At 49.3% G+C, this 23300-nt stretch overlaps 1 protein-coding gene across 3 annotated transcripts in view; it reads right to left on the reverse strand.

The window, feature by feature from the left end:
• LOC139763167 (probable sodium/potassium/calcium exchanger CG1090) overlaps positions 1–23300 on the reverse strand; it is a 362327-nt gene that overhangs the window by 201524 nt on the left and 137503 nt on the right. For all 3 annotated transcript variants that reach the window (XM_071688878.1, XM_071688880.1, XM_071688877.1), the window contains exons 2-3: positions 22032–22168; positions 4992–5360 (exon numbers count right to left, since the gene is read on the reverse strand). In XM_071688878.1, coding sequence (XP_071544979.1) covers positions 4992–5360; positions 22032–22161 — 499 coding nt within the window. In that variant the 5' untranslated portion in view covers positions 22162–22168. The remainder of the gene's footprint in view (positions 1–4991; positions 5361–22031; positions 22169–23300) is intronic.

A 23300-nucleotide genomic window follows, 5' to 3' on the forward strand; every position in this document is an offset into this window, starting at 1 on the left:
TGCGGGCGTGGGTGGTGGACGCTGGGTGTCTGTGGTGTGGGTGATGGGTGCTGGGTGTGTGGTGTGGGTGCTGGGTGTGTGGTGTAGGTGCTGGGTGTGTATGGTGTGGGTGTTGGTGATGGGTGTGTGGTGTGGGTGCTGGGTGTGTGTGGTGTGGGTGCTGGGTGTGTGTGGTGTGGGTGCTGGGTGTGTGTGGTGTGGGTGCTGGGTGTGTGTGGTGTGGGTGCTGGGTGGTGTGTGGTGTGGGTGCTGGGTGTGTGTGGTGTGGGTGCTGGGTGTGTGGTGTGGGTGCTGGGTGTGTGTGGTGTGGGTGCCGGGTGTGTGTGGTGTAGGTGCTGGGTGTGTGTGGTGTGGGTGCTGGGTGTGTGTGGTGTGGGTGCTGGGTGTGTGTGGTGTGGGTGCTGGGTGTGTGTGGTGTGGGTGCTGGGTGTGTGTGGTGTGGGTGCTGGGTGTGTGTGGTGTGGGTGCTGGGTGTGTGTGGTGTGGGTGCCGGGTGTGTGTGGTGTGGGTGCTGGGTGTGTGTGGTGTGGGTGCCGGGTGTGTGTGGTGTGGGTGCTGGGTGTGTGTGGTGTGGGTGCTGGGTGTGTGTGGTGTGGGTGCTGGGTGTGTGTGGTGTGGGTGCTGGGAGAAGGTCCTACACTCGTAGCGCCCCGTCTCTTGAGCCCATCTCAGGCAGCCCACGAAACACATGCCTACTGCTGGCACTCACAGTTCCCTTGTTCAGTGTATCCTAATCCTCCACCATCTTAAGACAGAACTCCTTTACCTCCTTTATACCCACTACCCCAGCTTCAAGACGCCACCTCTGGTCACTCCTGGTATTACACCTGACAAAAACTTGATCACAGAAAACGTCGTCCATTAGATCAAGACAGTGAAAGGCTGTGATCAAGTCTCCTTCTCCTGTCTTCCGTCCCCCATGGTGGAGGAGCAGGCAGCCCTCAACCACCTCTTAAACCCTCAGCTAACCTTCATTTTCGCACCACCATCTTACTCGCTCTTCTCTGGACCCTTAATCAAACCCTCTGTACTTATTCATCTGCGGTGACCACACTTGTGAGGCACGATACAGTTTAGGTCTGTCTTAATGAAGACCTAACCAAACATTCCCTCATCCTTATACTTCAATGCGATCCTAATATTGGCCAAGAGACACAGTTGGCTTTTTTCTTTTTCACAGTTTCACAGTCGCCCTAATATGGGGTTTTGCGTACAAGCACAAGTCTCGTTAATACATAGGCTCCTGTAGTTTATCTCCCGCGCGGTAATAACAACACGCCGCTGTAAGTTAATGCCATCATCTTCGTAGTGTTATCTTTCTCATGATCTTGGCATCATCAGCAAACATGTTCAGCCAGTAGCCCAAGACTGTGATCTGTGGCATCTGCTGGTGACCTAAGCTCACTAGAAGCCTAACCTAACCTGCATCGAGGTGACCCGCTACCCAGTGCGGGAGTCCAGATCTGTAAATAAAGCTTCATCATCAACCTCTGACAGGAGGAGCTAGGATCAAAAGCTTTCAGGTAATCCTGGAATGAAATTGATCCATTCGTCTCTGTATGACGTCCTTCCCTAAACCCGGATACCCAGAATCTGCTGGGTCCGGATACCCAGAATCTGCTGGGTCCGGATACCCAGAATCTGCTGGGTTCGGATACCCAGAATCTGCTGGGTCCAGATACCCAGAATCTGCTGGGTCCGGATACCCAGAATCTGCTGGGTCCAGATACCCAGAATCTGCTGGGTCCAGATACCCAGAATCTGCTGGGTCCACATACCTAGAATCTGCTGGGTCCAGATACCCAGAATCTGCTGGGTCCGGATACCCAGAATCTGCTGGGTTCGGATACCCAGAATCTGCTGGGTCCAGATACCCAGAATCTGCTGGGTCCGGATACCCAGAATCTGCTGGGTCCAGATACCCAGAATCTGCTGGGTCCAGATACCCAGAATCTGCTGGGTCCACATACCTAGAATCTGCTGGGTCCAGATACCCAGAATCTGCTGGGTCCACATACCTAGAATCTGCTGGGTCCAGATACCCAGAATCTGCTGGGTCCAGATACCCAGAATCTGCTGGGTCCAGATACCCAGAATCTGCTGGGTCCAGAGGCCTCACTTTGGCCTGGGAGATGGTTGTGCCACTTCCCCTGTGGTCGTACAGGGGTCACGTTACCCTTAATGATCCACATCATCCAAACACTTGAGGACGGTGACGTAACTTCCGGGAGTTAGGGGTCCCAAAATGGGTTGAGTTATAATGCTCAAGGGTTCCAAAGTTAATGTGCTCAAGGGTAGAGTTAACACGCACTCAAAATGTATTACTTGTGCTTAAGTGATTGGTCAAGAGATGTTAAATTTATCATATGTTTAGGAGGTTAAAGCTACCATGTCTCACGGAGTTAAATTGCCACTATAATCCAACGAGAGTTAATTCGTCTGACTTTCAATGGGGTGAGGAGTCATGATTACTGACGTCATCTGCAAAGTACCTCAGGGGCTGACGTCACTGCACCGGAAGTGACGTCACAGGGGAAGTTACGTCACGCACCCTAAGCTATAGTCTTCAGTTTCCCCCAGAAGTAAGCCAGGTGATCGTAATTGTGTTACGAAGCCAGCTATGACACAGTGCCTATGGTGTTACGGCTTAGCCGGTAAAGCTTTAACTGTGATAAGCTAAGCCAGAAACGCTTATAGGGTGCTGCAGCTAAGACAGCGAGTTAGCTTTTAGCTGGATGGGTGACATGCTGTCAGTTGAATGGAGGGGGGGAGGGGTAAGAGGGGGGGGTGACAACCCAAAGCTAATTCTTCTGCCATCTATAGAGAAATAAAAGCTATGATCCACGCTATCTAAAGCCTCCTCCTCTCTCTCTCTCTCTCTCTCTCTCTCTCTCTCTCTCTCTCTCTCTCTCTCTCTCTCTTTCCCACACACACACACACAGACATCCCTCCCGCACGGCACCTTTGTGTCTGTTATTTAACGCAGGGGAAGAAGAAAACTTTCTGAGCAAACCGGTTTATGTGAGTTTACGTAGAAATAGCTGAGCAGATGAGAGAGCTCCTCACTGGATGGGGAAAAGTTGGTGTTGGACGACCATGTCTGAGCCTGGCGTCCTGTGGGATGTGCCGCCCAGGCTGGATACAAGACCCCTCACCCTTGTCTCGCTCACTCTCTCTCCCTGTCCTCTCCTGTCTCGCTCACTGTCTCTCCCTGTCCTCTCCTGTCTCGCTCACTGTCTCTCCCTGTCCTCTCTTGTCTTGTTCACTGTCTCTCCCTGTAGTTCTCCCCTGTCTCGCTCACTGTCTCTCCCTGTCCTCTCCTGTCTCGCTCACTGTCTCTCCCTGTCCTCTCTTGTCTTGTTCACTGTCTCTCCCTGTAGTTCTCCCCTGTCTCGCTCACTGTCTCTCCCTGTCCTCTCCTGTCTCGCTCAATGTCTCTCCCTGTCCTCTACTGTCTCGCTCACTGTCTCTCCCTGTCCTCTCCTGTCTCGCTCACTGTCTCTCCCTGTCCTCTACTGTCTCGCTCACTGTCTCTCCCTGTCCTCTCCTATCTTGCTCACTGTCTCTCCCTGTCCTCTCTTGTCTCGCTCACTGTCTCTCCATGTTTTCTGTCTCGATCATTGTCTATCTACATCCTTTCCTGTCACAATCATCGTCTTACATGTCTCCTCTTATGTCGTTCCGTGTCCTCGTGTCCTCTCCTATCTTGTTCTGTGCCCCATGTCCTCTCCTGTCTCGTTCTGTGTCCTCATGTCCTCTATCTCCTTCTGTGTCCTCATGTTCTCCCTTATCTCGTTCTGTGTCTAGCATGTCCACTCTTATCTCCTTCTGTGTCCTCATTTCTCTCTTATCTCGCTCTGTGGCCTTAGGTCCTCTTCTGTCACGCCGTCCGTCCTCTTTGAGTCCATGTGTCCTGTCCTATCTCGCTCTGTGTCCTCATGTCCTCTCCCATCTCGCTCATCGTCCTCTTTCTCTGCCTGTGTGTCCTCTCCTCTCACGCTCTCTGGTCCCTCTGCATCCAGATGTCCTCTCCTGCCTTGCCTTGTATCTATGTATCCTCTCCTGTCTCGATCAGCGTCCCCTCTGCATCCACAAGTCCTCTCCACCCTCGTTCACTGTCCCCTCCTCCAAGTCCCCATCCTAGCAACGTAGTCTCAAGGGGAACTCTTGACCCTAACCCTCACGTAATGCCTCAATTAGAGGGGGTCATCTTATACAGAAATGGGATAATCATTAGACCCCAGCACTCTCTCTCTCTCTCTCTCTCTCTCTCTCTCTCTCTCTCTCTCTCTCTCTCTCTCTCTCTCTCTCTCTCTCCACGTTTGTCTCATTATGATGTCCTGAGTAACCCTGTCATTCGTAGAGAGAGAGAGAGAGAGAGAGAGAGAGAGAGAGAGAGAGAGAGAGAGAGAGAGAGAGAGAGAGAGAGAGAGAGAGAGCCTTACTGCGATACCCGCCAGCGTGTCACTTCCTGCCACCGTCACTCTAGTTTTCTACAACCAATCTATTTCCAGAGATGCTAGAGTGCCTTGCAACTCCTCCCCTTTAACCTAGGTAGGAAGCAGTCAACACACAGCCTCTTCCCTTTAACAGAACTACTGCTATTATTACTACTACTACTACTGCTACTACCACCACTACTATGACTTCTACTCCTACTATTACACAGATGACGTAGCTTTCATCCCTCTTACTAGCCACAACCACACTCTTCAGCCCAGCTCCTCCCCACCAGCGCAGTTAACAGCTTCTCTCTTATTCTAAAGTACCCGACTCGTCCCTGTTGTCGGAATGTCTCCCACTACCTAGCAGTACACTTTAACAGACCAGCCCTGAGTGTGGGGGTGTAGAACAGACAGACACACCCTCCCACCCCCACGTCAACCACATGCACACTCCTGCACAGCCCACACCACTCGAGGTCCCCAGGATTATACCGCCCACACAGGACCCGCCAGAAGGGGAAGGGTTAGCCAGTAATGTACACCCACCGTCGCAGATCATTTCCAAGGAAGGGACGAAGTACTCGTCGCAGACGATGGCGATGCCGACGAACATGTAGATCGTGATGATGATGTGGACGATGAGGCCTCCGTTCTTACGAGCCTGGGCCGACATGAAGCCCCGGGGGAACTGCTCGATGGCCGGAGGGGTGCAGTTCTCCCGGGGGAACGGCGACTCCTCCACGTTAGTATCACCCTCCTTCACCACCAGCTCTTCCTCCATTTCCTCCTCTTCCTCTTCCTGCTGCTTCCCATCCTCCGGGGGCACCTCGGACGCCTCCTGCAGGAGGTGACGCGAGGACACTACTGACGATGACGAGGCCAGCGTCCCTGTCGCATCCAATGATGAAGGTTCGTCTGGAGGAGGAGACAAAAACCACCGTAATTACACACATGGAATGAAAAGTGCATTGTACTGCTCTCTATACGTAGCTGTGTGGGTGTGGGCGTAACCACAGCAAGAAGAAGACAGTGCCTTCATCCCACAGCCCCAGCAATTAGCGAACCGGCAGCAGAGCCATCCACAGCGTCCCCCCCCTCCCCCCCTGCCGCGACCTTCCACAACAAGGGAGGGGGAGGGGGGGGAGTAATGGTGGGGAGGTGGTATATAAAAGTACCTTATGAATAAGGCCAGGGTCAGTCGTGACAGCCAGTGACCTCTCGTGAAGGGGAAAGGTCAAGCAGAGCCTGCGGTGGGGAGGCTGGGGACAGGGGAAATCCCCTCTCCCTCTCCCCAGGCCAGGAAATTATTTGATTGAGTTTCTTCCCCCAGGACCGTGAGCAAACAGGAAGCTGGGGGGAGAGGAATGGGGGGTGGAAGCAGAAGGAGAGCCGTGCTGGGGCAGCTGGCTGGGACGAGGGAGGTTTAGAAGAGCTGAGAGAGAGAGAGAGAGAGAGAGAGAGAGAGAGAGAGAGAGAGAGAGAGAGAGAGAGAGAGAGAGAGAGAGAGAGAGAGAGAGAGAGAGAGAATAGAAAGGAAAAGAGATACACGATCTGTTTGTTTGATGGTGTGTGTGTGTGTGTGTGTGTGTGTGTGTGTGTGTGTGTGTGCACTAGCCCCCCGACCTAGCCTTGGCACCATGCCTTGAGCCGCCTCTCCTCTCAGGCACTTCACCACACGGTGAACTGATGACCTCACTGGAAATAAATACAGTCGCTCCCCCAAGGTTGAGGCCATCAGAATCTACCTAAGGATACAGGGCCGTCGACCTTTCCGTAAGCAGGGAGTGTGGACGCTGGTCAGGAAGGACGAGAGATTATGAAGGAGAGACGTGCGTGAACATACGACATAAGGACTCCAAGAAGAAACACAAGGGATTGTTTCACCAGCGTCCCAGACTTGTGCGGTCGTTGTGTTGAAAATCTACGTGATGTCTTACTCTTGTGTTGCCCCGGGTGTTGAGGGTTGGCGGTAACACATAACCTTGTGTTTGAGAGCTGCTGACATTCCCATCCACCCTTGTGTTGAAAGTTAAAAGTATTGCTTACAAGTGCAGTGATGGTCGACTGTAGCACACCCTACACAGAACCAGCAGTCCCTCCTTCTGTGTGTTGCCTCACCGGAAGAAGCAGCAGACGTGCCTCACCGAACAACCAGACGGATCCAGCTGAAGTCCTCACTGAGCGCCTCTTGCTTCGTCAACACACGAGAATCACAAACCATAATGGATGTTTTGCTCGTCGTAAAATAAAGACTTAAATCTCCATTCCATTTTCTGCCGTCCCATCAACAGTGACTGGGCTGTCCGCGCATTAAATGAGAAACGAACTTGAGGGAAGAGAGATGGAATGAGGGCATACACACGCAGGATATTAGTGCGCCCATCACTCGCCTGGGGCCTCATCCTCCAGACTTCCTCCACAACCATGTTTACACTCTTGTATCGTGTCTACATTCACAGCTTCATCTTTAAGCTTATTCCACTCATCCACAACTCTTGTACCATTAAAAATAGTTCTTTTCACATTTTCTAACAAATCTCCAGCTTTTTTTTTTTATTTCTATGGTAATCAGTTGATCTTTTGATTTTGTGGCATCTTGTGCACAACTGTTTGCTGCCGCCTTTAGGAACCCGAGGTTTGTGATCACGTCTGGTCTCATTCTCCTCCTTCCCATGGCTAGCAACTTCATGGCCTCTCACTTCTCCCCGTAGCTCAGCACTCTAATTTCCGGCACCATCTTTATTGCCCTCTTTTTGCGTCTTCGAGTATGGTGACCTGAGTCGAGATCTCATGTTCTAACTTGGGTTTCCACTGAAGCTCAGTTATCTATTGAACATTGCCTTATTCAAGTGCTTAGATCATCCCTAGAAGTAACAGGTAGACAGTTTGTTTCATTGATAACTTAGTCGTTCATTTTCAGAGGCTGTGTTTCTGGTGATGAGTTGGTTACAACATCGTCCCCTTTCACAAGCAGGTTCATGCACCTTATTTTCTGTTAGATCATTGTAATACCGAGGTCTTCTTTCACTCTGTCCAGTCTTGATTAATGTGTCTTTGAACCTCACTGGACCCCGTCCGCCATGCACCACACCAATGCCACAACTTGTCGAAGTCCCTTTTCATGTTAGTGCCATCTCTTACTCCTCTCATAAGCTTGGCCTCGTCCACAAACGTGTTCAGGTATGGGTCCAGCCCTTCTGTCGACGGCCATAAGACAGCCCCAGTAGCACGCCACTCAGAAAGGACTCCTTTGGCATGTGTCCTCTGTTTCCTTCCACTGAAGTCATTTTCGACCTGTCGAAAGAGGCTTCCCCTTATGCCTCTCTGGAAATCCAGCACCTCTACCATACTCTTGTGTTGGACAGTGTAACACGTAATCTGGCAGCTTAAAAGCATACCGCACAGCTCTCCTTCTCATTTGTCTAAAATATGCCTCACTCTGTCACAGGAAGTCTAACACATTTGTTATGTATCATATCTTTTCTCTGACTCCACGTCGCTCCGTCTTTGTAAATAACCGTTCATTTATCTTCTGAATGTCTTTCCCAGTATTTCTACAAACCACAGTCGTCAGAGATACTGACCTGCAAGACAAGGCTATTCCCCGATCTCCTTCCTGAGAAAAGAGGCACGATGTTTGCACTCTTGCACCACCACCTTGGTGTTACATATGTTCTCTGTATAGCAAGCGGTTTCTCCAGTATTTCCCTACTCTCTTTGAGAGAAACAGATTTCATCTGAGGTAGACCAAAACCCTTCAGTACCCTACCTTATGGCCTCTTTTCCTAACTGTGCCACCGCCTACCATAGCGTCCTCCTGCCCATCCCTATCTCATTAGCAGTTGGAGCTGTGTTGTCCTCCACTGTGAATATGTCACTGGACTTACCATTCTGTGCCATCTGTCTTCCCTCGCCATTCTTATTAGCTGATTCTTATGGATTCCCCTTCAGCCTAATGGCATGTTTTTTTTAACAGACAAAGTATTTCAGATTAACTTATGGAAGAACTCTGTGTGTGTGTGTGTGTGTGTGTGTGTGTGTTCTGCTTATACGTATTCTCCTTGTCTGTATGTCTGTACGGTATGTTTTCATTCTTTGTGCCCTCCCGTGTCTGTATACAGCTTCAGAGCTTGTCTGGATGCTCTTGTTTACATCTCTAGTCTTCCAGTGTCTGTATACAGCCATCACCGAAAGAATATAATGAGCAAAAACTAAAACACAGAAAATACAGACAATGAATCCAGACCACATGAGAGACACAGGCAACAAAGACAGAACAGAGAGCAAGCAGAAAAAGATAGGAGAATAAAGACTACAGAACAAAGACAAAATACAAGGGGGGGGGGGCAGTAAAGACGCACCACAGACCAATTACAAAAGTCAAAGACGATAAAGACGAACCACAGAATATATATACACAGAGGAAGAGGAGGACTTTCAAGATGAATCACCTAAACCAACACAAGAGGAGAGAGTGGATGTAGATGGAACCACACAACAAACACCAGAGACAGGGGTTGGCAGACTCAGGCCCGAGGAACAAGGACGTGCAGGGAAAAACAAGTGAAAGAAAAAAAAAGAAATAATGCCACGACCCACGCAAAAGAGCCGATGGCTGACAGGAAACACACACACGACTCCAGGAAGACTCCAGCAGAAACGGACGTACAAAAGCAGTCACGAGAGAGAGAGAGAGAGAGAGAGAGAGAGAGAGAGAGAGAGAGAGAGAGAGAGAGAGAGAGAGAGAGAGAGAGAGAGAGAGAGAGAGAGAGATCCGAACGGCAGGTAGAGAGGCAGAGGAAGACCCACAGGGAGTTTAGAGAGACACGGAGGAAGACCCACAAAGAGTGCTGAGTGAGAGAGACGGAGACCCACAGGGAATGTTGAGTGAGAGGGAGACGGAGGAAGACCCACAGGGAATGTTGAGTGAGAGAGAGGGAGGAAGACTCACAGGGAATGTTCAGTGAGAGAGAGGGAGGAAGACCCACAGGGAATGTTCAGTGAGAGAGAGGGAGGAAGACTCACAGGGAATGTTCAGTGAGAGAGAGGGAGGAAGACCCACAGGGAATGTTGAGTGAGAAAGAGACGGAGGAAGACCCACAGGGAATGTTCAATGAGAGAGAGGGAGGAAGACTCACAGGGAATGTTGAGCGAGAGAGAGACGGAGGAAGACCCACAGGGAATGTTCAATGAGAGAGAGGGAGGAAGACTCACAGGGAATGTTCAGTGAGAGAGAGGGAGGAAGACCCACAGGGAATGTTCAGTGAGAGAGAGGGAGGAAGACCCACAGGGAATGTTCAGTGAGAGAGAGGGAGGAAGACTCACAGGGAATGTTCAGTGAGAGAGAGGGAGGAAGACTCACAGGGAATGTTCAGTGAGAGAGAGGGAGGAAGACCCACAGGGAATGTTCAGTGAGAGAGAGGGAGGAGGAAGATCCACTTGGTAACGAGTGACGGGGGGGGGGGGGGGGGTGCTATCGAATGCTCGTTAGCAGTTTGTGCCGGGCTGACGTCTAGACCAAATTGGCACAACTCAGTGATCATGAGGAAGGCGAACCGGGCCCAAAGGAGGGTGAACCGGGCCAAGAAGAGGGTGAACCGGGCCCAAAGGAGAGCAAACAAGACCCAAAGGAGGGCGAACTGTGCCCAGCGAGGGCGAACCGGGCCCAGAGAAGGGCGAACCAGGCCCAGACGAGGGCGAACCGGGCCAAGGGAGAGAAAGAGCTGGGCTTAGGAGGATAAGGACCTAGCTCAGAAGAGGGAGAACCGGTTCAGAGGGTGATAAACGAAGCTTAGAGGAGGCAGAACTGGGTCCAGTGAGAGGCGAACCGGGTTAAAGTTGAGACAGAACCGGGTCAAGAGGAAGGCGAACCATGCCTAGAAAAAGCAGAACCGGGCCAAGAAGGAGATAGACCAGCTTAGAAGAGACAGAACCAGGTCAAGAGAGGGAAGTGAACCGGGTTTGAAGAGGCAGAACCGGGTCCAGAGATAGGCGAACCGGTCCCAGAGGTAGGCGAACCGGTCCCAGAGGTAGGCGAACCGGGCCCAGAGGTAGGTGAACAGGGCTCAGAGGTAGGTGAACAGGGCTCAGAGGTAGGCTAACCGGGCCCAGAGGTAGACGAACCAGGCCCAGAGGTAGGCGAACCGGGCCCAGAGGTAGGCGAAACGGGCCCAGAGGTAGGCAAACCGGGCCCAGAAGTAGGTGAACAGGGCTCAGAGGTAGGTGAACAGGGTTCAGAGGTAGACGAACCGGGCCCAGAGGTAGGAGAACCGGGCCCAAAGGTAGACGAACCGGGCCCAGAGGTAGGTGAACCGGGCCCAGAGTTAGGTGAACAGGGCTCAGAGGTAGGCGAACCGGGCCCAGAGGTAGACGAACCGGGCAAAGAGGTAGGCGAACCGGGCCCAGAGGTAGACGAACCGGGCCCAGAGGTAGGCGAACCGGGCCCAGAGGTAGGCGAACCGGGCCCAGAGGTAGGTGAACAGGGCTCAGAGGTAGACGAACCGGGACCAGAGGTAGGTGAACCGGGCCCAGAGGTAGACGAACCGGGCCCAGAGGTAGGCGAAACGGGCTCAAAGGTAGGTGAACAGGGCTCAGAGGTAGACGAACGGGAACCAGAGGCAGGTGAACCGGGCCCAGAGGTAGACGAACCGGGCCCAGAGGTAGGCGAAACGGGCTCAGAGGTAGGTGAACAGGGCTCAGAGGTAGGCGAACCGGACCCAGAGGTAGGCGAACCGGGCCCAGAGGTAGGTGAACCGGGCTCAGAGGTAGACGAACAAGGCTGCACAAACTGGCATAGAACTTCTGCAGAACCAAACAGAACCACTGTGGGAAAGAACCAGGTCCAAGCGGGAATGAACCAGACCACAGCTAGACCAGACAACTTCCCCCTATTCATCTACCTATCTACCCAGCTACCTATCCTCCCCGTCCGTTCAGCTTCCAGTCCCGCCCCCCGTCCATCCATCGCCCCCTCCCATTCCAGTCCCCAAAGACGCTCTGGAAACAACAATGGCCTGCCTCCTGGAAGGTTCCGACAGCTTTCCAGTTCTTTCCAGTAATTTGTCATGGACTATAATGATCTGTCGACAGTCTGAGTAGGAGGAGCCTTACAGACGTGGGTCTGGCTCTGTGCACGAGACCCCCTACAGACGTACAGATGTGGGTGTGGCTCAATGCGCGTCTTTACAGACATGGGTAGTGCAAATGATCACGGCTTAGGTGGGGATATATGGCTGAACATACGACGTTACATAGTATGATAAGAATGATGAGTAATTGTGCGAGCTGGAATAGGTTCATTGTGGTTGTGGTGCCCTGCTGCAACCTGGGGACCAGGGATCTCTTAGTGGCAGGATGTGACGATGGCGAGAGCGGTGCTGTGGCCTGTTTCCGAAGCGTAGGTTGAGGTCTAGGTGATAATGATGATGGCTGTAGAGAGTCGGGAGAATCAATGTGTTGAGAGCCTCTTGACAGATGGTGTTTAAGGGACCGAGAGTGATCTTGTATGCCATTTTCTGCACCTTTTCTAATAGCCCTGTTTGTGTGGTGGATAGGGAAGAGGAAGAAACTGATGAGTTCAGAAAGAATAAGAGTACGTGGTCTTGATTTCAGGCGAAGAGCGTTCAAGTGTCTCGAGTCTACAAAGAATGTAGGGAGGATAGCTGGAGGATTTGACGATGGTGCTGAAGTGTTCGTTCCAGCTTAGCCCATCGAACAGAACGACACCGGCAAGTTTGGTTGACTGGACAACCTGGAGGAGGCTGGTGTCTAGCCAGAAAGTAGAGGGATGGAACAGGAATGGAAGCCTGGTGGACTCAACAACCTAGAGGCGACTGGGGCCAAGTGAGAGAGAAGGGGGCGTGACAGGGTTAGAATCATGGTGGACTGAACAACCTGGAGGAGGCTGGGGTTTAGTGAGACGGTCGTGGGCGAGAGAGGGATGGAGGTAAGGCTGACGTGCATGACGGTTGATGACGCCCTTGCTGGCGATGGTCCAACTTGGGGCGGCTGTTAATGGTGGTCTGGAGGGCTATGATATCCTGGAGAAGTAAAGCCGTCACCAAATGGCAGAATGGTCGCACTTCTCTCATGGAGCAGGGTTATCCATCAAGACATCATTAATTAGGATGGGGGAAGCACTAGGACCTCGTCTTCGTGTCCTACGAAACGCCAGAGACGTACGTGAGCGGAGGAAGGTGGAGATGGCCCCATCACAAGCAGGCAGCTTGACGACGCTCACTGAGGAGCGTCTGCAAGCCATGGGGAGGAGATAACTTCGAAGCTCGATGGTGATGGCTTTGCCGATGATTTGTTTATGGCTGACTAAGTCGAAAGCTTTGGTGGAATCAATGGAGACCAGAGCCAGAGAGGTTCTTGTGTCTCTGGGTAGCAATAAAGTCAAGGAGGCTGAAGAGGCAATACAGAGGTCCTCATATCAACGAACAGTTGAGGATCTGTAGAGCCTCTGTACGAGCGACAGACCATGCAGTCAACTACACAAGGCAGACGAGCAAGCTGCAGAATGACACATCAGAACATGACATAAGGCAGGAATACTCTGAGATTCAGAGAGCAATACAAAGGAACAGGTAGAATAAATAGGTAAGAATAAGGTAAAGAAAAAACTTGAATTGCAAAATCCAAGTAAAGAGACCTCCTTTTCTTATGGAGGCCAGTTACAAGGTCAAGTGTCCCATCAGAGCCAGTGACTAACCTATGAAACTCTAGAAAAATATTCTACATTGAGCTGGCCAGACCCGTCTGGTCCTTCATCAGCGCTACTCTCCACTGGTCCCAGTGCCACGCAGGTTGCCAGATCTATAATAGACCCTCATTAGCGTGATGACATTCGGGCCTCCTCTGACGCCCGCTACCTCGTTAGCAAACCTAGACTGCATCCACGGCCATCATAGTAAGCCGCAAGCCTTCTGCGGCTCTCACCCTCGTCGGCTTCGGCCAGAGATATCGAGCTAGTGAACCACAGCACAAGGTCATCATCATCCCAGGCCCTGCGGAGAAGTAGGCCAGAGGCGTAAACTTTACCCAGCGTTCTGAGCAAAGATGAATGGAAGCTTTCCTGCGTCTGTCCCACATACACCAGCTTTCGTATGTATGTCCCACATACGGCAGCTTTCATACGTCTGTCCCACATACGGCAGCTTTCGTGTGTCTCTCCCATACACGGCAGCTTTCGTGCGTCTCTCCCACATACGGCAGCTTTCGTGAGTCTGTCCCACACACACCCACTGTCGTGCATCTGTCCCACGTACGGCAGCTTTCGTACGTCTGTACCATATACACCAGCTTTCGTAAGTCTGTCCTACATAAAGCAGCTTTCGTACATCTGTCCCACATACACCAGCTTTCCTACGTCTGTCCCACATACACCAGCTTTCCTACGTCTGTCCCTCATACGGCAGCTTTCCTACGTCTGTCCCACATACATCAGCTTTCCGACGTCTGTCCCACATACACCAGCTTCCCTAAGTCTGTCCCACATACACCAGCTTTCGTACGTCTGTCCCACATACATCAGCTTTCCGTCTGTCCCACATACACCAGCTTTCGTACGTCTGTCCCGCATACATCAGCTTTCCGACGTCTGTCCCACATACACCAGCTTTCGTACGTCTGTCCCACATACATCAGCTTTCCGACGTCTGTCCCACATACACCAGCTTTCCTACATCTGTCCCTCATACGGCAGCTTTCGTGCGTCTCTGCCCCACATACACTAGCTTTCGTACGTCTGTCCCCCCATACGGAAGCTTTCGTGCGCCTTTCCCACATACGGCAGCTTTCGGCGTCTGTCCCACATACACCAGCTTTCGTACGTCTGTCCCACATATGGAAGCTTTCGGGCGTCTGTCCCACATAAACCAGCTTTCGTACGTCTGTCGCACATACGTAAGCTTTCGTGCGTCTTTCCCACACACGGAAGCTTTCGTGCGTCTTTCTCACATACGGCAGCTTTCGTGCATCTGTCCCATGTACGGCAGCTTTCGTGCCTCTGTCCGACATACACCAGCTTTCGTGCGTGTGTTCCACATAAGGCAGCTTTCGTAAGTCTGTCCTACATAAATAGCTTTCGTGCGTCTGTACTGCATACAGCAGCTTTCGCACTTATGTCCCACAGACGGCAGCTTTCGTACATCTATCCTACATACAATAGCTTTCGTACGTCCGTCCCACATGCATCAATTTTCGTACGTCTGTCCCACATACATCAGCTTTCCGACGTCTGTCTCACATACACCAGCTTTCCTACGTCTGTCCCTCATATGGCAGCTTTCGTACGTCTGCCCCACATACACGAGCTTTCGTACGTCTGTCCCACATACACCAGCTTTCGTAGGTCTGTCCCACATACACGAGCTTTCGTACGTCTGTCCCACATACACCAGCTTTCGTAGGTCTGTCCCTCATACACGAGCTTTCGTACGTCTGTCCCACATACACCAGCTTTCGTATGTCTGTCCCACATACACCAGCTTTCGTAGGTCTGTCCCTCATACACCAGCTTTCGTACGTCTGTCCCACATACACCAGCTTTCGCACGGCCGACCCACATATACCAGCCTTCGTACGTCCGACCCACATATACCAGCTTTCGTACGTCTGTCCCACATACGGAAGCTTTCGGGCGTCTTTGCCATATACGGCAGCTTTCGTGCGTATGACCCACACACGGCAGCTTTCGTGTCTCTGTCCCACATACATCAGCTTTCGTGCGTGTCCCACATACACTAGCTTTCGTCCGTCCGACCCACATATACCAGCTTTCGTAGGTCTGTGCCACACACTAGTTCTATTTCTCTCTCTGGGCCACACCCGCGCCACTACCCAAGTATCTACATTGCCATGTTATCCTTTCGTTGGGCAGACGTTGTCAGGTGAGCGTCTGTCGACCGTTTCCGTGGGGGTGTAACTGGACGATGACGGCCTCCCAGATCCCGGCCACAGCAGACAGGCTCAAAAACAACCCACAAATAATCAAATAAAGGCTGACGCTCCACACTAGACAATCCTCATTATCTTTGTAATGGTTTAACTTCGTCTCTCACGCCACACATAAAAACATCCTCTTTACGTCGGCTGGCGAGCAGAGAACCTAAACCCAAATGACACGACATCAGCTCACCCCATTATGACACCACGATGACTTACCACCATGTGACACCACGATGACTTACCACCATGTGACACCACGATGACTTACCACCATGTGACACCACGATGCACCACCATGTGACACCACGATGACTTACCACCATGTGACACCACGATGACTTACCAACCATGTGACACCACGATGACTTACCACCATTTGACAACACGATGACGTACCACCATGTGACACCACGATGACTTACCACCATGTGACACCACGATGACTTACCACCATGTGACACCACAATGATTTATCACCATGTGACACCACGATGACTTACCACCATGTGACACCACAATGACTTATCACCATGTGACACCACGATGACGTACCACCATGTGACACCACGATGACTTACCACCATGTGACATCACGATGACTCACCACCATGTGACACCACGATGACGTACCACCATGTGACACCACGATGACGTACCACCATGTGACACCACGATGACTTACCACCATGTGACACCACGATGACTTACCACCATGTGACACCACAATGATTTATCACCATGTGACACCACGATGACTTACCACCATGTGACACCACAATGACTTATCACCATGTGACACCACGATGACGTACCACCATGTGACACCACGATGACTTACCACCATGTGACATCACGATGACTCACCACCATGTGACACCACGATGACGTACCACCATGTGACACCACGATGACGTACCACCATGTGACACCACGATGACTTACCACCATGTGACACCACGATGACTTACCACCATGTGACACCACAATGATTTATCACCATGTGACACCACGATGACTTACCACCATGTGACACCACAATGACTTATCACCATGTGACACCACGATGACGTACCACCATGTGACACCACGATGACTTACCACCATGTGACATCACGATGACTCACCACCATGTGACACCACGATGACTCATCACCATATGACACCACCATGACTTACCATGTGACACCACGATGACTTACCACCATGTGACACCACGATGACTTACCACCATGTGACACCACGATGACTTACCACTATGTGACACCACGATGACTTACCACCATATGACATCACGATGACGTATCACCATGTGACACCACGATGACTTATCACCATATGACACCACAATTACTTACCACCATGTGACACTACGATGACTCATCACCATATGACACCACGATGACGTACCACCATGTGACACCACGATGACTTACCACCATATGACATCACGATGACGTATCATCATGTGACACCACGATGTCTTACCACCATATGACATCACGATGACGTACCACCATGTGACACCACGATGACTCATCACCATATGACACCACGATGACTTACCACCATGTGCCACTAACAACACTGGCGAGGAAACCCCACTTTAACCCCACCACACTAGGCAGATCATCGCCATATGACACCAAATGACACCATCCTGCTTCAGTCCTCCCGTCATGACACGCTGTACCGCCATAGCAGACGGGAATGTGCCATTTCCTCCCGTTCACCAACATGTCTCGCCGAAAACACGACCTTTTAACGCTATGCAGCACCTATACAGCCCCACCAACGTGTTCACACAAAAACACCACAAGCCATTTGGACCGTAAATGGCCCCACACACATACGTCTCCCCCCCCCCCCCCCCCTACGTACGGCTGGAAACATCGCCTTTGTTTTTTTCTTGTCTATCTTCCGCAGGGAAGGAGACATCTTGGTTGTGTCACCCTGCAAAGAAGAGAGACGCCAGATGTTGCTTCGTTTCTTGTTTATCTCCAACCCTCAGACGTTCTTTTATTCCGAGACAACGAAGATGTGTTTTGACTACACCAGTAAAGGTCATGTGAAAGGCCAGTGGTGTCGAGGGTGTAGTGAAAATGATGTTAACGAAGATGACCTTTGACCTGACGTCAAGGCAATGGTGTCAAGGGTATGGTAAAGACAGTCTTTAACCCAATCTGTAAGACTTGGTTGAAGGCCACGGGTGTCAAGGGATATAGCGAAGATGAGGTTGTACGCTAGATAAGGATGAAGATGAGGGTGTACGGTAGATAAGGATGAAGATGAGGGTGTACGGTAGATAAGGATGAAGATGAGGGTGTACGGTAGATAAGGATGAAGATGAGGGTGTACGGTAGATAAGGATGAAGATGAGGGTGTACGGTAGATAAGGATGAAGATGAGGGTGTACGGTAGATAAGGATGAAGATTAGGGTGGTGAAGATTGCCTTTGACCTGACCTGTGAGTGTGCAGTGAAGATCACAGTATACTGGAGATGAGAGTGTACTCAAGGTTGCCTTTGCCCTGACCCGTAGGTACGTAGTGAAGATAAGGGTGTAGTGAAGATGAAAATGTTTTGAGGAGGGCTTAGTGAAGGAGTACTGCGCTTAAGTTAAGGGTACATTAAATATGTATCATTATTATTATTATCATTCTTATTGTCATTATTATTATTATTATTATTATTATTATTATTATTATTATTATTATTATTATCATTATTATTACTATTATTATTATTATTATTATTATTATTATTACTATTATTATTATTATTATTATTATTATTATTATCATTATTATCATTATTATTATTATTATTATTATTATTATTAGTATTAGTGAAGGGCGCAAATGGGGAGGTGATAACAAGTAGTGGTGATGTGAGAAGGAGATGGAGTGAGTATTTTGAAGGTTTGTTGAATGTGTTTGATGATAGAGTGGCAGATATAGGGTGTTTTGGTCGAGGTGGTGTGCAAAGTGAGAGGGTTAGGGAAAATGATTTGGTAAACAGAGAAGAGGTAGTGAAAGCTTTGCGGAAGATGAAAGCCGGCAAGGCAGCAGGTTTGGATGGTATTGCAGTGGAATTTATTAAAAAAGGGGGTGACTGTATTGTTGACTGGTTGGTAAGGTTATTTAATGTATGTATGATTCATGTTGAGGTGCCTGAGGATTGGCGGAATGCGTGCATAGTGCCATTGTACAAAGGCAAAGGGGATAAGAGTGAGTGCTCAAATTACAGAGGTATAAGTTTGTTGAGTATTCCTGGTAAATTATATGGGAGGGTATTGATTGAGAGGGTGAAGGCATGTACAGAGCATCAGATTGGGGAAGAGCAGTGTGGTTTCAGAAGTGGTAGAGGATGTGTGGATCAGGTGTTTGCTTTGAAGAATGTATGTGAGAAATACTTAGAAAAGCAAATGGATTTGTATGTAGCATTTATGGATCTGGAGAAGGCACATGATAGAGTTGATAGGGATGCTCTGTGGAAGGTATTAAGAATATATGGTGTGGGAGGAAAGTTGTTAGAAGCAGTGAAAAGTTTTTATCGAGGATGTAAGGCATGTGTACGTGTAGGAAGAGAGGAAAGTGATTGGTTCTCAGTGAATGTAGGTTTGCGGCAGGGGTGTGTGATGTCTCCATGGTTGTTTAATTTGTTTATGGATGGGGTTGTTAGGGAGGTGAATGCAAGAGTTTTGGAATAGGGGCAAGTATGAAGTCTGTTGGGGATGAGAGAGCTTAGGAAGTGAGTCAGTTGTTGTTCGCTGATGATACAGCGATGGTGGCTGATTCATGTGAGAAACTGCAGAAGCTGGTGACTGAGTTTGGTAAAGTGTGTGAAAGAAGAAAGTTAAGAGTAAATGTGAATAAGAGCAAGGTTATTAGGTACAGTAGGGTTGAGGGTCAAGTCAATTGGGAGGTGAGTTTGAATGGAGAAAAACTGGAGGAAGTGAAGTGTTTTAGATATCTGGGAGTGGATCTGGCAGCGGATGGAACCATGGAAGCGGAAGTGGATCATAGGGTGGGGGAGGGGGCGAAAATTCTGGGGGCCTTGAAGAATGTGTGGAAGTCGAGAACATTATCTCGGAAAGCAAAAATGGGTATGTTTGAAGGAATAGTGGTTCCAACAATGTTGTATGGTTGCGAGGCGTGGGCTATGGATAGAGTTGTGCGCAGGAGGATGGATGTGCTGGAAATGAGATGTTTGAGGACAATGTGTGGTGTGAGGTGGTTTGATCGAGTGAGTAACGTAAGGGTAAGAGAGATGTGTGGAAATAAAAAGAGCGTGCTTGAGAGAGCAGAAGAGGGTGTTTTGAAGTGGTTTGGGCACATGGAGAGAATGAGTGAGGAAAGATTGACCAAGAGGATATATGTGTCGGAGGTGGAGGGAACGAGGAGAAGAGGGAGACCAAATTGGAGGTGGAAAGATGGAGTGAAAAAGATTTTGTGTGATCGGGGCCTGAACATGCAGGAGGGTGAAAGGAGGGCAAGGAATAGAGTGAATTGGAGCGATGTGGTATACCGGGGTTGACGTGCTGTCAGTGGATTGAATCAAGGCATGTGAAGCGTCTGGGGTAAACCATGGAAAGCTGTGTAGGTATGTATATTTGCGTGTGTGGACGTATGTATATACATGTGTATGGGGGGGGGGGGGGGGGCCATTTCTTTCGTCTGTTTCCTTGCGCTACCTCGAAACGCGGGAGACAGCGACAAAGTATAAATAAATAATTAGTATTAGTATTATTATTATTATTATCATTATTATCATTATCATTATTATCATTATTATTATTATTATTATTATTATTATTAATATTATTATTATCATTATCATTATTATTACTATTATTATTATTATTATCATTATTATTTTTTTTTTTTTTTTTTTTTGCTTTGTCGCTGTCTCCCGCGTTTGCGAGACAGCGCAAGGAAACAGACGAAAGAAATGGCCCAACCCACCCCCATACACATGTATATACATACGTCCACACACGCAAATATACATACCTACACAGCTTTCCATGGTTTACCCCAGACGCTTCACATGCCCTGATTCAATCCACTGACAGCACGTCAACCCCGGTATACCACATCGCTCCAATTCACTCTATTCCTTGCCCTCCTTTCACCCTCCTGCATGTTCAGGCCCCGATCACACAAAATCTTTTTCACTCCATCTTTCCACCTCCAATTTGGTCTCCCTCTTCTCCTCGTTCCCTCCACCTCCGACACATATATCCTCTTGGTCAATCTTTCCTCACTCATTCTCTCCATGTGCACAAACCATTTCAAAACACCCTCTTCTGCTCTCTCAACCACGCTCTTTTTATTTCCACACATCTCTCTTACCCTTACATTACTTACTCGATCAAACCACCTCACACCACACATTGTCCTCAAACATCTCATTTCCAGCACATCCACCCTCCTGCGCACAGCTCTATCCATAGCCAACGCCTCGCAACCATACAACATGTTTGGAACCACTATTCCTTCAAACATACCCATTTTTGTTTTCCGAGATAATATTCTCGACTTCCACACATTCTTCAATGCTCCCAGGATTTTCGCCCCCTCCCCCACCCTATGATTCACTTCCGCTTCCATGGTTCCATCCGCTGCCAGATCCACTCCCAGATATCTAAAACACTTTACTTCCTCCAGTTTTTCTCCATTCAAACTTACCTCCAATTGACTTGACCCTCAACCCTACTGTACCTAATAACCTTGCTCTTATTCACATTTACTCTTAACTTTCTTCTTTCACACACTTTACCAAACTCAGTCACCAGCTTCTGCAGTTTCTCACATGAATCAGCCACCATCGCTGTATCATCACCGAACAACAACTGAGTCACTTCCCAAGCTCTCTCATCCACAACAGACTTCATACTTGCCCCTCTTTCCAAAACTCTTGCATTCACCTCCCTAACAACCCCATCCATAAACAAATTAAACAACCATGGAGACATCACACACCCCTGCCGCAAACCTACATTCACTGAGAACGAATCACTTTCCTCTCTTCCTACACGTACACATGCCTTACATCCTCGATAAAAAACTTTTAACTGCTTCTAACAACTTGCCTCCCACACCATATATTCTTAATACCTTCCACAGAGCATCTCTATCAACTCTATCATATGCCTTCTCCAGATCCATAAATGCTACATACAAATCCATTTGCTTTTCTATTTCTCACATACATTCTTCTAAGCAAACACCTGATCCACACGTCCTCTACCACTTCTGAAACCACACTGCTCTTCCCCAATCTGATGCTCTGTACATGCCTTCACCCTCTCAATCAATACCCTCCCATATAATTTACCAGGAATACTCAACAAACTTATACCTCTGTAATTTGAGCACTCACTCTTATCCCCTTTGCCTTTGTACAATGGTACTTATCATTATTATTATCATTATCATTATTGTTATCATTATTATTATTATTGTTATCATTATTATTATTATCATTATTACTATCATTATCATTATCATTATCATTATCATTTGTAGTAGTAGTAGTAGTAGCTGTAGTATAATGATAACATTACATGGCCCTATATAACATGACAGTGGCCACAGGTCAGCGAGGTGACCAGGTGAAGGCTGACCATACTCACCTGGTTGATGCAGGAGGGTGTGGCCATGGGTCAGCAAGGTGACGAGGCCCAGGTAGGTGAAGGTGGCCAGCAGGAGTGGCCGGAGACGGGTTCGCCTCGGCCTAATGCCCAGTCGAGCAGCAAGACCCATACTGCGCCTGAGGAGCATAAATGATGACGTCAGAAAATGGGCACATAATGAAACTTATGTTGACGTTGTCTTGTTCTGAGAATATATGACACCTGATGACACACAGCGATGTGTCAGGGAAATATGTCTTATGGTTCTAAGGGGACTTGTAACACTTACGGTACACAGAAAGGTGTCAGGCTTTGGTTCTGGGGCACGTATGACACCCACGGTACACGGAGATGTGTCAGAGAGAGATGTATTGTGGTTGTGGAGGGACATATGACACCTGTGGTACACAGAGATGTGTCAGAGAGAGGTGTATTGTGGTTGTGGAGGGACATATGACCCCTGTGGTACACAGAGATGTGTCAGAGAGAGATGTATTGCGGTTGTGGAGGGACATATGACACCTACGGTACACGGAGATGTGTCAGAGAGAGATGTATTGTGGTTGTGGAGGGACATATGACACCTGTGGTACAGTGATGTGTTAGAGAGAGATGTGCTGTGGTTGTGGAGGAACATATGACACCTGTGGTACAGTGATGTGTCAGAGAGAGGTGAGCTGTGGTTGTGGAGGAACATATGACACCTGTGGTACACAGAGATGTGTCAGAGAGAGGTGTATTGTGGTTGTGGAGGGACATATGACACCTGTGGTACACAGAGATGTGTCAGAGAGAGGTGAGCTGTGGTTGTGGAGGAACATATGTCACCTGTGGTACACAGAGATGTGTCAGAGAGAGGTGTATTGTGGTTGTGGAGGGACATATGACACCTGTAGTACACAGAGATGTGTCAGAGAGAGGTGAGCTGTGGCTTTAGAGGGACATATGACACCTGTAGTACACAGAGATGTGTCAGAGAGAGGTGAGCTGTGGTTGTGGAGGAACATATGACACCTGTGGTACACAGAGATGTGTCAGAGAGAGATGTGCCGTGGCTTTAGAGGGACATATGACACCTGTGGTACACGGTGACGTGTTAGAGAAAGATGTATTGTGGTTTTCTGGAGAGACATATGACACGTATGGTTGAAAGAAGAGTGCCAGAGGGAGATGTGTCTGTCGCCAGGGAACAGATGACACAGACATGGGTCAGAGGGAGAGTGAGCTGTGCTGATGCCCTTGACGAGGGCATGTGTCAGTAGAGAGCAC

This window comes from Panulirus ornatus, chromosome 46 (genome assembly GCF_036320965.1).
Source record: "Panulirus ornatus isolate Po-2019 chromosome 46, ASM3632096v1, whole genome shotgun sequence".
Taxonomy (NCBI): Eukaryota; Metazoa; Arthropoda; class Malacostraca; order Decapoda; family Palinuridae; genus Panulirus; species Panulirus ornatus.